We start from the raw sequence: 14,585 nt of genomic DNA on the forward strand, positions 1-14,585 counted from the left end.
CTTTAAAAATCATAGTTAATAATTCAAGGCCTTTCACTGGGGGAAGCAGTAGTGTGGGATGACGGTAATATTTAGATTTCAAGCACCACTCGCTCGCACGACGGAGCCGTATCGAGGGTCTCTGGTTCATCTGTTCTCCGAAGTACACATATCCTGAAGTTACTAACATCCCGGAAAACACAACAGCCAGTTATCAGCATTTTTAACTTTTATAGTAAAAATGCATATATATTTGAACTTCACGAACAGTAGTATTATTGATAATGGTTTTATTGTTCAAAAATATATTGAAGTACAACAACCTGGAATTCTTAATAAACTAGAACTAGATATATTACCTAACAGGTCAATTATTCTACAATAGACACTTATTGAGTACTTTCTATATAACAGGCACAGTTCTAAATATTTTATATGTATTGACTCATTAAATGCTCCAGACAACTCATTTTACAGATGAGAAAATTGAGGTACAAAGCAGTGAAGTGACTTTCCCAATATTTCACAACTAGAAGTGGTAAAGCTGGAGTGTGAGCTCCTCCAGTCTGGCTATGAAGCCCAAACTCTTAGCTACCATAATATAAAGCCTCAAAACACTTCTAGCATTTGTCCTGTGGTCACTACATATCTAATCGAATATTTTCTATCATCCTGACAGAAAAAAATAATAACCTGAGGCTGGGTTTGATCCTGAGTTAGCAAAAGAATATTAAATTACAAAAAAGAATGTAGTATTTATTGCTGTAAAGGAGATATATACATTTTTAAATGACTTTCAATAAGACTGAATCCAAAATAATTTTCAGGAATACTCTAAAAAGAAATTTTCTTTATAAAAACACCCATGATTAAGTATTCTGATTAAAATGTTAATTACCTCTGGCCAAAATATTTTTTACCATTACCATAAGAACTAATACCTAATGCATCTGAAATTAAAAAAAAAAACAGCAATGACAATGGATTATGAAGGGAGATCTGAAGTGTAAAATTATTTTATAAGGTGGTGCTTATTTATATAGCCAAGAGATTTTAATTTCTCAAAAAGAATATTCAATTTCATGTGACCGGTAGGTTCAACAGGATTATAGTGAGTTAAGACCAAATCAACCTTATCATGAATATATGGTATTTTTATGATATGAATATCATAAAACTAATAATACAGCAAAATTAAACCAGAAAATAAGAATAAAATTACCCTACATTTGCAGCACCTCCCCCACCCCATTTTTAATGTCAAAATATGAGCTTCCATCAAGAGGTCTTATTCCCTGAAAGCAGTTAAGTTTGACATAAAACCAAGTGTTAGGTAAGGAGATCAAGACAACTTGTTCTGTTCTGGAAATTTGCTACTAATCTGTTTTGGCAGATGTAGGCAGTGACTTTAAAAATTTAGCTATTCTGGAGGTGTTTCTTTTTTAAACAGCCCAGTTACCTAATCACGGTAGAAAAATGTCTAATAATTATAGATATATATGACAACAGATCATTAATAAATAAAATTGTAATAAGGCTATCAAAAACAGAAAATTATAAAGAATAATGAAAGATTAAGGCCTTTGCCAGAAAATGAATGAAACAATATCTTAATGTTCAACTATCTTGAACCAGAGAATCTTATGATCCGAATGTTTGTTTCCTACTAGTCAAAATCCTGACTCAAAATTGCCATGTACTCCTGACTTCTTCTGTCCTCATTTTTCTAAGTCCCGTAGAGAAGAAAAATGTAATTTACTCATTACTCTTGGTTTTAGTTCTAACTACAAAGTGCAAAATGCCTTTAAAAGTGTTTTAATAGTATAGATTACTAAAGGGGAAAAAAACACGTATTTGCCAATTGCTATCTTATTTTACATATAACTTCTAAGTTTTAATGAACAAATAAGAGAAAATGAACACAGGAAAAATAAGTTTATCTATAACTGTCTCTATAATCCCAGGTCTCTTTATGGCTTTTCAGGAGTTTCCAGTTTTAGAGTTGCTTATAAATTAACCACACACAAAATACGTGGATTGATACATATTTCTATAGATGTGGTTTTACAGTACTGAAAGTATTTGCCTTTGCTAACATAACATTTCTCTAATAACACTAATAGAAACATACCTGGATAAGGTTTTATTGGAAACCTAGTAACACAAAAAAGTTTGTGTTAAAATCAGTTTTGAAAGAAGTGTATATATTTTTCCACAGTGTTCTCTAAGTATTTCAGGGACCCCAAGATTTAACAAGCCAATTTTGGTTAACTGAAATGCTATATAAAATATTCTTTTACCTCCCTACATAACTTTTAATAGATTCTTTTTTTTCTGGGGGAATTTAATCTCTGCTTTTGAACAATCACAAAGAGCTCAATTGTTAGGTGACAGATTGTTGACACCCAACTTGACTCAGCCAACCATTACATGAATGTTTTCAGTTCACTGGAATGCTGAAATTATATTTAAATTTTTTAAATAAAATTTATTTTCTCTTGTTTTAAGTAAAGCCACTTTTGTATTAAAAAATAAATTCTCATGTTACTGTATATTAAAGCTAAAGCTGAAAACTCGTTTTGCTTTTTGTTAGTGCTTCAGAGGCTAACGATACAGGCTCTAAGCACCTTACCCCTTTGCTTAACGTCCAAGAACCAGATATATTATCCAACTTTTAGTTCGGTAAATATTTATTAGGTGCCTGATATACTTGAGATCATGAGAAAACAAAGACGCCTCTGAGAAGCTTAAAAGCCAGCAAGGGAGAGAGAATCAGGTACAGGTGACTGTGAGAGCAACCAAGGGATGCAACCAACCCCCAGGAGAGTCGAGAAGGAAAAGCCACTCTGCCTGGATGGGTCACAAATGCTTCATCAAAAAAGAAAACTACTGACCCAGGTCCAGAAGTTAAAAACCCAGCAGTGACAAGTGAACAACATGTGGCACGTTTTGGGCGCGAGGCAGGGTGCAGCAGTCTTGCAAAATGCCAGTCAGGATGCCAGGCAGAGCTGCTGGAGAGGACGCAGTGGGTGAGGCCCGTGGTCCAGCCCAGAAGGGCCCCAAGCAGCAAGCGTAAGGATCCCGACCAGACCCTGTCGGCCAAGTGGAGACACTGAAAGATTTGGAACTCAGCAATGATTTAATCAGCTGTGTCTTAGACATCCAGCACTGGCAACTGTAGAGAGGAGAGGTTACAGGCAAGAGAAACTTAAAGATGGGAGGTTTTCAGGGCTATTCCAAGTCTGTGAAGACCTCAATTAGTGCAGCAGTGGTGAGAATGAAAGGACGAAACAGACATTTCAGAGAGAGAACCGATAGGACGTAGTGGCTGGATGTGGCAGAAGGAAAGGCAGATGTAGTTAAGAGATCATGTCAATTTCTAGCTGGGATGATTAGATGCAAAAAGAGATGTAATTACTAAGCCAGGAAACAAAATGAAGAGGCAGCAATTAAAGGAGCATGTCCTCTTTCCCAGGGAATGCCTGTAGGAAGCTATCTGAAATGTAAGTCCAATGCTTAGCAGATAATTACTCAGAGAGAGAAGTGCGCCAAGGTCAGAGCCTCGGGAAAAATCATGAAGGGACAGACAGAGGAAGAAAAACAGGTAACGATTTAAGGCGGGGAGGAGTGAAAATGGGAAAATAACATTCCAAAACTCAAAAGGAACAAAAAATAACAAGAAAAAGCAGGTGGCCAATACTGTCCAATGCTGTAGAAAGACTTAAGAAGAGTGAGGACTAACGAGAGACCATCAGATCTGGCCTTAAAGAAGTCAAGGGCAGCCCTGGAAGAGACTTTCGCCAGGTCGCAGGGCCACCTATCTTGCTCCAAGTTTGTCCACAAAGGAGCCACTATGAGAGGTGACAAGAGTGAAGGACGTATTGGTCAGACCACTCTGACCAATTTGGGCGTGCCCATGTGCAGGTGAGGAGACGGAACGATGCGGGGGAAGCGTATGAAGACATAAGAAAGGAGAGGAGTGGATGGGGCACTTCCTAGAATTGTTTGGAGAGAAAAGTACAGAGTGTACAGGTGAGTGGAGTTAATGTTGTTAAAGGACGAGTCCAGATGTAGATAAATTCTGAGGCAGAGACATTAAGGGAAATTTCTCCTGATAAATTCTGTTTTCAGCAGAACTCGAGGCAAGATCGACTGGCCCTGGAGGCTGGAGGGGCTGTGTAGATAATGAATGTTAAGAAGTTTTGGAACAGCCAGGGTGAGGAAGAAAAAGGAAGCCACAATGGGATAAGTCAACTCATGATGAGTAGTGAAGGGCCAGGACAATTAGAAATTCGTTTGAAATGGAGCCAGTTGTCAAAGTTATGGGAATAGCTTCTACGGTGTTTAGAGGAGAGAGACTAGGAAGAGAGACAAGAGATGGTTGAATTGATGTAACTTTGGAGGCTGGTGATCAAGCGGCTGCAGAAAGGAAGTCCGAGTTGAACAGAGAATGTTGGGAAAAGGAAACAAATGACTCTGAAGACGGCAGAAGGAAAAAACTGAGCGGGCTGGGAAACAGGCAGGGGTCGTAGCAGGTCTCAGGGAAGAGTTAGTGTGGGAAGGTGAGGTTTGAGCGGAACAATACAGGAGTCCAGATACCAGAAGCAATGCTCTAAATGATAAAAAGTTCCATAAAATGGATTTCCGAGTGAATAAAAATAAAGATCACTATAAGTAAGGTAGTTTCAGATACAGTAATTATGAGACTCTGGGCAAGTTACTCCCCGAGTCTTGGTTTCCTCATCTGTAAATTGTGGGTTAATAATAATGTGTATATTTAAAGCATCTAATACAATGCAATGTCCAGCACATAGGAGGTAATCAATCACTGATGATGATAATGGTTAAAAAATGTTAAAGTTGTTCAGAAAAAAAGAAAGAGGGTCCAAACGGGAACAGATAGCCATCATAAAGAATAAATTAGAAATGCTGAAAATAAAAACATACAGCCATTAAAACTAAAAAGTCAATAGGTTGGGGATATACTCTAGAATGGACACAGTTAAAAGAAAATTAGTGAATAGGATAATAATAGGAGGAATTCAATCAGAACACAGCCAACCGACAGGAATTAAAAGATATAAAATAGAAAGTAAGCAATACTGAGGACTGATTGAAAGGCTCCAACATAAGTCAAGGGAGTAGCACAAAAGGAGAGAGTGGGGGGGAAAAGCAGAAAGGCAACATCTAAAGAGGTAACAGCTGAGAATTCTCCACAACTGAAAAAGCCTACAAGCACACACCGAAGGCAGACAGGATACGTGATCACGAATCCGCATCTAGATATAATATGGCGAACGTGCAGAACTTCAAGGAAAAGGAGAAAAGTCTTAGAAGAACTGGTTTTAGTCTTCAGCCATAGATTTTTAAGCAAAGGCTTACATTTGGAAACGGGCATTTTAAGCAGATTCTGGCAGCAGTTTCAAAGACAGATAAAAGAGACAAGGAAAATGAGGGCGGAAGATCTGCTCAGCCAGAGGTGCTTTCGTGGAGCTTTGACCAAGTGGAGGACAACGGTACATCTTTGCCTTACCTTCCCCACTAAGAAAACACAGCACTCACAGCAGACGCATTAAATACTGGATAAGTTTTTAAAAATTGGAGAAGCCTTTACACACGTATAAAAAGCACCTATTCTCTTTAACTCCTGGCCAAAAAGAAAAAAGAAAAAAAAGAGGCAAGATTAAAATAAGGCTTTTTTTTTAATTGACCTGGAAGTATTATTGATGTTATATAAGAAAGGAGGTATGAAATTAGGCTGAACAACCAAGGCGATTAATAACTCCAATGTATTTGAGATTAAAGCAAGTTCTGTGTTTGAAAGTGCCCTTTGCCATGAGTCAAAACCAGCTGACAGGCTTTAGACAGCAAATTAACGTAAGCTGCTATTTAACACAGGAAACTTCAATTATGCTTAGGTCAAGATGCAGACGCTGTATGTACCTGAACTGCTTATACGCAAATTTAAAGGCCTCACCTGAATCATGCCCTCAAAACAATTTGATGCTTTAACTGTCAAATAACATTCCCAAGTCCCCTTGGGAAGGGAACAAAAGAATACCAATGCCGAATGAATGCCAAAAACGTAGTTCGATACTGACATTGAGCTCATGTTCTTGATAATATTAGCATCCCTTAGCTGAAAAGTTGCATCAAATTTAAGGCAATGCCATGATGAAAAGAGATGGAAAAACCATAGCAATTTAAATACACAAGGTCAGACAGCTAATATTACTCTTTAATATTAAATATAATATTTAATCTTCAGTTAAATATTAAATATAATATTAAATCTTTGTGACTATTATTTTTTTAATCAGGACAGTATGTAATTGGGTGACAGAGAGGGGGTTGGGGGGCTGGGAGAATGGGGTGAAGGATTAAAGAAGTACAAATTAGTAGTTGATAGATGGTTATGGGGAAGGGAAGCACGGCAGAGGGAACGCAGTCAGCATTAATATGATGGCTAGGTAGAGGGTCAGGGGAGAGAGGGAGCAATTGGGGGGATGGTTTTATAAACTATATAGCTGTCTAACCAATGTACTATATACTTGAAACTAATTTAAATAAATTTAAAAAATAAATCAGGACAGTATGATAGTTTTCTAAATGGAGAACAGGCAAAGGAGAAAAAAATCAAGTTAAATCAGGAAAAGTTATTACATACCATCAGAAAGTAGGGGCATTTTATTGGAAATGGTTCTTCACTGTTACATAAACATTACTCCGAAGCAAAAACAAAGCACGCTTCAATGCACATGCCATCGCCCAGCAGATTTCCATCAAACTGGTTACTGTACCAAGCTGGATCTAACCTTTTGATCTTATTCCAAGTCTTACCTTAAGGACCAATAAGTTCTTTAAAAAAAAAAATGTGTGTGTATATATATTTTATGTATATATAAAAATATATTTAAGTTATATATAAATGTTATTTAAATTATATAATTTATACTTTGAATTTATAGAAATATATAATTTATATATTTAAATTATATATATACACATATAAAATTAGCCTGATGCTAGAACATGGAAGAATTTATCCTATTCACAGGCTACCAAGGTTGTTCTCACACTGGTCAAATTTGAGATGGAGAACTCGTCTACAGAGTCTTCTTAGCCAAAGAGCAGACTAGACAGCTGGGTAGAAAAATGGCTCTAACCACTGGTACAGGGAACTGTGTTTAAGGCAATTTCAACTGTGGCATAAAGGTAAAGTAATAAGTACACAACATTTCATTTCAATTTTCCTTTCAACTTTAAACTAAATACATATTTTTATTCCTTTCTGGGTCTAGTACTGTGTTAGAAACTATAAAAGAACTTTATGAAATGTCTGCAAAAGGAAAGTTGAAAATTTGGAGAGTCTCATATATATGGATAATATGTAAACAAGTGTAATAGCAACATTACATACTGATAAAATAAAGTACTAAATATTCATCATGGATAGGAAGAGAGGTTAAAAAAGAAAACGATGGTTGGGTTCAATTTCTTGAGGAAAGCTTCAGAGAGTAGATGGAAATTAATGTCTTTAAAGATGAGAAACTGATGAAGAGGGCAGGGTGAGAAGGAGAACATATTCGGAGGAGAGAATGAGAAAACCTATGTCCAGGGACAAGCCGGGTAAATGAGATACAAAGATACAATAAGGGGAGGAGAGTACAGAGGGCCTGAAAGCTCAGGAAAGGAATTCAGGATTAATGTTCTAGCTTTAGGGGCTCGCTAGTCACTTTCGAACAGGGTACTAAGATGTTGAGATCAGTATCTGTTCTCTGGCAATGCTTTAAAGCAGGAGTTAGCAAACTACAGTCCAGGGCCAAATCCAGCCTGTCTCTGTTCTTGTCACTGGACCACCATTTGTTTACATATTGAGTTGAACAGTTGGGACACAAAGCCAAAAATATTTACTATCTGGTCCTTTACAGAAAAAGTTTTTGATTCTATTCTAAAGTATGAATTAAGAGACCAAGTAAGGAAAATCGTCTGTGAGGCTAACATAACAAAGAAGATGAGAAAGCAGAATAGAGCAGAATGGAAACTTCCAAGAGACAATGAATGGCATCACTGCTACAACCTGCTACGTCGCCACAAGACTACCCCTGCGAACATTTGAAGAGCGATATGTAAGAGTGGGTAACAAAGCTTACTGTAAGCTACCACTTAATTTTTTTGAACAAAAAGGATTTTAACAGGTGATACTCAAAACAGCTTTCAGAAGAATCTTGTTACAGGACGGCTTATCATATTTTTATGTCTATACCCGTTACAGGTGAATACAATAAAAGCTTGCTCTAAGACTGCTTCCATAAAACAATGATTAATGTGACCCCTGACACAGAAGCAACAAAAAATTCTTGGTAACCAACCTGACTATATATTTTTTTAAGTAACAACGCTCATTATTTTACAACTCCTCATATTCAAACGCTGTAAAAAGGGTATTTACTAAGGACCATAACTTTTCCCTGAACAGTTCAGTTTCCATCTACAAAAAATAAATTTAATAAAAATATAGTAGAGCAATTGATCATATATGATTACTTAATAGTACAGATATGACTATGTGTATTAAAACAGAATAATCGTTGAATAAGCATAGCATTTACCTAAGGACACCTGTTAAGGTAGGGACTGGGGAGAGCAGACAGGGCTCAGACCCACCTCTCTGCCTTCAGGTTCTACTCAGAGCTCATTCACACAACTATCAGAATTATCCCCATCAAACCAGAACTGATCAAGTCATTCCTGCTTACACAATTTGCCTTTCCAGCCTTACCTTAAGGTCACCCCCCGCCCCCAGCCTGAGCTACACTGGAATACTCATTGCTCATAAAACAACAGTAACAATTACTCAGCACTGTCTATAAGCACCGTGTAATCTACTTAAGATTTATCTCAATTAAGCATCACAACTACCCTATTACATAGATATTATCATCATTACCACATAAGTTTAGGGCCCCACAGGCACACAAACCCCTTTCAAAGTAGTCAGGTGTTTGTTTAAAATTTACAAAATATTTTATATTCTTTATCTTAAATAGGTCCCACCAAGTTGTATAAGCTTCAGTATGCACAAAACTCGTATCTGGCCCCTAATTATTATGTCATTATTCCCATTTCAGAGAGGTTAAATAACTTGCCAAAGTACTTGCCACAAGGCCGTGGCAGAGACAGGATCTGAACTCAGGTCTACCTGTCTTCAGAACCTGAGAAATTAACTACAGTACTAAGACTGTCCCTTTGTTCTTGCTGTTATTGAAACGGCCATTCCTCCACTTCTTATTTTCATCACTAGGTTCCTAGCAGACTCCTATTTATCCTCCAAAGTCCAACTAAAATGTTACGCCTTCCGCACAGCTTTCCCTGACCCTTCCTGGCAAAATGAAGTATCCCTTAGGTCTCCCTCTATTTTAAACACCTACACGGTCTATACATGACATAACATAATCAAAAGAACATGCTTTTTTGGAGTCAAACTAACCTAGGTTCAAATGATGTTGTGCTACATATTTGTACCATCAGGAGCAACATAATTAACCTCTCGAATGCTCAAGTTATTTATCTTTAAAATGGAAGCAGTGATTCTTACCACATTCGTTCATGTAACTATCCATCCAAGAAATACTTCGTGAGTGCCAACTATGTGCTAGGCACAGAGCATACCACTGTAAAAACCAGAGGCATCATCCCTGCCCGCACAGCACTGCCAGTCTAGTGGAGGCTACAGACAAGTGAACAGATGATTAAAATGCAGAGAGCGAAGAGGCTGTAATTAAGACCCAGGCAGGGTGTAAGAAGAGCATAAGGGAGAAGCACCCTGACCTAACTTAGGCCTGCGGAGTCAGGTAAGGACAACGTAGGTGAATACAACTCAGTGGAAACTTTCTTAAAAATAAAACACATCAAATATTCAAGACAGATCCCTCAAGTAATTTCAATTTAATAAAATACTTCCACCCTACCCACGCCATAATCACACGTCCCTCATTTCTAAGCATTTGAAAACTCTGACAGTCAGAGGACGAACACTGATTTTTTTTACAGTAAGTGGGTCAATAAAAATGAAACTTTGCACATTGTACTAGGCAGGACAAACCTCAACACTGGCTGAAGACACCAAATAAATAAAAATACGATCTGTTTCTCAGTGTTTTGTCACAGCCATAAGGATTCCTTAACATTTGTTCTTATTTTCTGTGTTAAAGCATTTAATGACAGAATAAGGAAATCACTTTCATATTTTTCTGGGGGCTGAACTGCCACAGAGAGTGAGAGCAAATGAAGCTTTCAAAAGCGATGCTAATTGCAGCTTTTAAAATATTAGACTCCCTCTGAACACCCATCACCTTCCATCCCCTAGGAGTTTCTGGGTCTTTCTTAAAGGTACTGGGAGGATATTGCCACATAGACTTCCTTTCCTACCTAAGGATTTTAAAACATTTTTGCTGAGTGATTTATTCCTAGGTCTCCAAGAGTCCCATGTCTCACATCTTCAGAAGAGCTGGAAAGAAGCATCATCTTATTTAGACAAGAAACCCACAACAATTAGAAAAGCTGCACTGGACCAACAGAAAAAAGCTCACAACCTCCTACTTTACGACATATAAAATGGGAATTTCCAACTTAATTTAGACTTTCTGTCAGCAAACCAGCAGGGGTAGGACTTGGAGATTTCCCTTTTGAAAAAAAATTAAAAAATACAGAGGCTTTTTTTTTAGGCAAAGATAAAGGAGGGAAAGTTGGCTATGAGAGACTTGCTACTGCTTCCTGGGAGGATGAGAGAAAGAAAAATGTTATCGTGCTGGCGGTTCTATTTATAAACGCTTTGTCTTTACAATAAAATGACAAAGTTAAGAGGGAAAAGGGGGAACAGCAGCAGCTGCCCACACGAACTATTACTTTAAATTTAATTATTGGAAAATGACTCTATTTAGGCCAGAAGGGGGATGAGGAGGAGGAGAGGTGAAGAAAAGAAAATATGGAATGAAACTAAAATTAAGTGATATAAACAGAGAGTGGGGAGGGAAATCAACAATCATCTAAAGAATGCCCCTATGCTTCCACTAGCAGAGGAAAACTGAGACCTAGAAAAAGCAGAATGTTATTCTTGTCAAGCTACCAGGGCTTCTGGAACTCAGCTATAAATGTGGATTACACAAAACATCTAGCCATGAAATCTGCAAGATATTTAAATGTGTACAGATCTATATGCCTAAAGCTTTCTCTGAAAATGGAAAGATCTGTACACTTTAGTCTAAAAAAGAAGCTGACCCATAATCTGATATGAAAATATTGACTGAACTCAATTCCTGCTGTGAAGTATATGACCTGTGAACCTAGTTATGAAAATGTAAATACACTACGAATTTCCATCTAACCCTTAGTTACTAGGATTTACGTTTTACTGACACACATACACCCATAACATGGTGGGAGTAGAGTCAAATTAAGGGGTGGGATAGGCTGGCAACTGCCTGAGACCCTAATCTACAGGCATCTAGAAACATTTAAAAACATCACTGGTAATAAAATCAGATAGGAAAAATTATATGTGCCACAAAGGACTGTATGTGGATAGAGGGTGGAAAAAAACTTTGAAAAGAGGCCTGAGGTAGAGACGGGAGCCATGATGAGTCCAAGCAAAACACAAACACACACATACACAAACACACGTGTTGGAAAAGTGGATTCTAATCTGCCACCTGAGGAAAACGGGTCCCATTAACTGTCACCCACGGGCTATCGCTTTGCTGAGTGGGCCATGAGACACACGGCCACCAGCCCTTCCCCTCCTCCTTCTCCCCTGAAGAAATCAGCCTCGCCCTGGACAACGGTGGAGGAAATGTGTGACGAAGGGGTGACCACAGCCTTCCCAGGACACCAGCGGTTGCTTGAGCCCTCGGCGAAATCACCGTGCACATAACATTGATTCACATTTCCTTCCTTTTTGTCCTCAGATCAAAACTCACATTCTCGAAGATCTCAATTGCCTTCGAAGCAATCGAAATACGTCATTAAAGTAATTCACAGTAGAGGGTGAACCAACAGATCTTACCCTAACAAGGATCACTGGTAACTAAACAGTGGACTTGAGAACCTAAATAAAGAGCTCAAGAGTAAAATGTGCTAGAACTTTCATCCCGTCTCTAGGGGAGGGAAGACTTCTTCCCCTCCCCCTGTATCCCAGGTCCCTCCCATAAGACTTCTCTATAAACACTCTCCACGTGCCACTAAATTATGTCTGGGTCAGTTCCCTGCAGGAGGTGACACATTCAAGGGCCAAATGGTTACGACTAAGAAGATGCTGTTCACTCAGCACCTTCCACATTTAAATACTTCCACGTTTAAATTCACTCGCTAATACGTGATGTGGAAGAAGCCAAAATCCCTGATCGCACCGCACCCAGAGCAAACACTGCCTGCTGTGGGAATCAGCTCCCGGCTGCGCGCCAGACACGCACTGTAATGCAGTGATTCGAAAACCGAACTGAGAAGTAACTTAAGTCAACAGGGTCCGTGATGAAGTGGATGCAAGCTGTTTCCCTTTTAAAAAGAAAACGATTAAAAAGGAGTGAGGGGAGGACAAGAAAAAGAAGAAGGAAACCCCGGTGGAAACTCGGTGTTTACTTGAAGAGGAGCCAGCGGGATGGGCGTGCACAGACAGTTTCACGGCACGGCGGGAAGGCACCCATCAGAAGGCTTCCTTGGCGCTATTAAATTTCTTTGGTGGCAGCCTCGGTGGGGAAGGCGAGGCACAAAAGTTGCCTTCAGGGTTCTGAGGGCCAAGAGGTGGTGTCTGCGAACTTACAGGGATGGACCGGCTCAGGAATCGGGCGGAGGAGGAAGAAAGGCCGGCGTAGGAGGGCCGGAGGACGGTGGCCTGCTCCTCCGACTTGACGCCCAGGGGGCCCGGCTGGCTGCTCAGGGTGCTCCCGCCGCTGCTGCTCCGGCTGTACTGGTTGTTGTTGAGCTCAGGGTAGTTTCTGGCAGGCGGCTGCGAGCTGCCATTCAAGAGGTTGGTGAACGGGCTGGCCACGAAACCGGCCTTGGAGGACGAGGTCTTCTTGCTCTCTGGGTCATCTGCAGCGGCGTTCAAGTTCCCTAGAGAATTGGCTAGCCGGGAGTTTATGGAAAAGCTGAATGGAAAACACAGTGAGGGGGAGAAACAGACAACGATGGAGACTCACGCAGAGTCTGTGTCAATAAAACACATCATCACGACGACAGGGGGATGTGATGAAGACAGTTCTGATCAATGCAAAGGGTGACAATGGCTTCCTGATCACTCTCGGTAATACTACAATATGTGCCTTTAGTTAGACACGTTAACTTCCTCTGTCACCAGGCAGTTAAGACGCACGAAGCTGGCTAAAACACTCTGAAACACCGTGAGTGTCTGGGGGTTCTACTGGTCCCGAGGCACGAAGTAAATGGAAAGGGCTACGTGAGCGGAGAGTAAAAAGCAAACTTAAATATGTGTGATCATATGGCTACATGAAACATCCCTGCCCGTTGGTTCTGCCCATACGCATCAGGGGATAAATGACAATAACATGCATCAACAGGGTGTGCAGCTGAACTCCGTCTTCGGGATCACGGTGGGCAAGCCATAAAAGGGACGCTACCCAGCATTCCCTCCATGGCCTCGTCTCCCACAATTCGAGAGAGGGACAGAAGCCCAGGACGGCGCAGCACCTTCTGCGGTTTCTCCCCGTCCCCACCCCGGTTTGCTCCTCTGACGAACTTCAGCCAAACTCACTGTCTGCTCCTGATTTTCTTTACCTCGCACCAGCACCTCGGGACAGGGAGAGAAGATTTACCTTCTCACACCGGCGCCACCGGAGGACAAAGAGCCTCTGTTTATCCTCTTGGCCGTCACTGAAGGGGACGAAGCTGCTTTCACGGTCTTCAAAGTAGATGCAGATCCTTGTGGGGAAGAACTCAATCTTTGTGGAGAAAAATGGACAAAGTATCACACAAAAGCTGTATTATCTTGACATTCAGCAAATTGATGAGGACAAGATAAACTAATAAACATTAAAGAGTTCCTGGCAGGTCCCAAGAGCAGCGACCGCAGCAGCAGCCAGCACTAAGGAGGCGCTCGCTGTGTCAGGCGCTCGCTCTGTCAGGCGCTCTTCTAAGACCCCTGCAGACATTACCTCTGCTCATGCCACGAGGGAGCTAAGATCTCAGTTCCCACCTGGCAAGTGAGGAAACACACAATGGAAAAATTCCTCGTCCAAAGTCCTGAGTGAGCACGTGGCAAAGCTGGGATTCAAGTTCAGGAGCCAACGTCCTACTCTTAACCACGATCCCATCATCCTTCATCACTTCCTGTCCTTGCCGCTGACAGTCATTCTTCACACATCCTTAGATTCTATTGCTTTATATTTTTAATCTATATCTCCTTTCCACTCAGCAACTGTCCTAGCATCATTTCTTAGCCTTGACTACTAGTAGCATCTTTTAATCTTATTCTTTAAAATTCTTATTCCTACAATTTCAAGCCTCCTGCAAAATCTAAACTATCAAATCATGTCGTTTCACTGTTTAAAACATTTAATCTTTCCTCGGTGCCTAGACGGCCTAAAACTCTT

The 14,585-nt window shown here is 40.0% G+C and overlaps 1 protein-coding gene across 6 annotated transcripts in view; it reads right to left on the reverse strand.

Moving 5' to 3' along the window:
• CDC14A (cell division cycle 14A) overlaps positions 1-14,585 on the reverse strand; it is a 134,161-nt gene that overhangs the window by 5,476 nt on the left and 114,100 nt on the right. For 4 of the 6 annotated variants that reach the window (XM_023536288.1, XM_023536283.1, XM_023536278.1 and 1 more), the window contains 2 exons: positions 13,809-13,934; positions 12,665-13,124 (listed from right to left, as the gene is read on the reverse strand). In XM_023536288.1, the coding sequence (XP_023392056.1) occupies positions 12,680-13,124; positions 13,809-13,934 (571 nt within the window). In that variant the 3' untranslated portion in view covers positions 12,665-12,679. Of the gene's footprint in view, positions 1-12,602; positions 13,125-13,808; positions 13,935-14,585 lie in introns of those variants that run through there. The other 2 variants (XM_011368326.2, XM_011368317.2) reach the window with 2 other exon arrangements.

This window comes from Pteropus vampyrus, unplaced genomic scaffold (genome assembly GCF_000151845.1).
Source record: "Pteropus vampyrus isolate Shadow unplaced genomic scaffold, Pvam_2.0 Scaffold6, whole genome shotgun sequence".
Classification (NCBI taxonomy): Eukaryota; Metazoa; Chordata; class Mammalia; order Chiroptera; family Pteropodidae; genus Pteropus; species Pteropus vampyrus.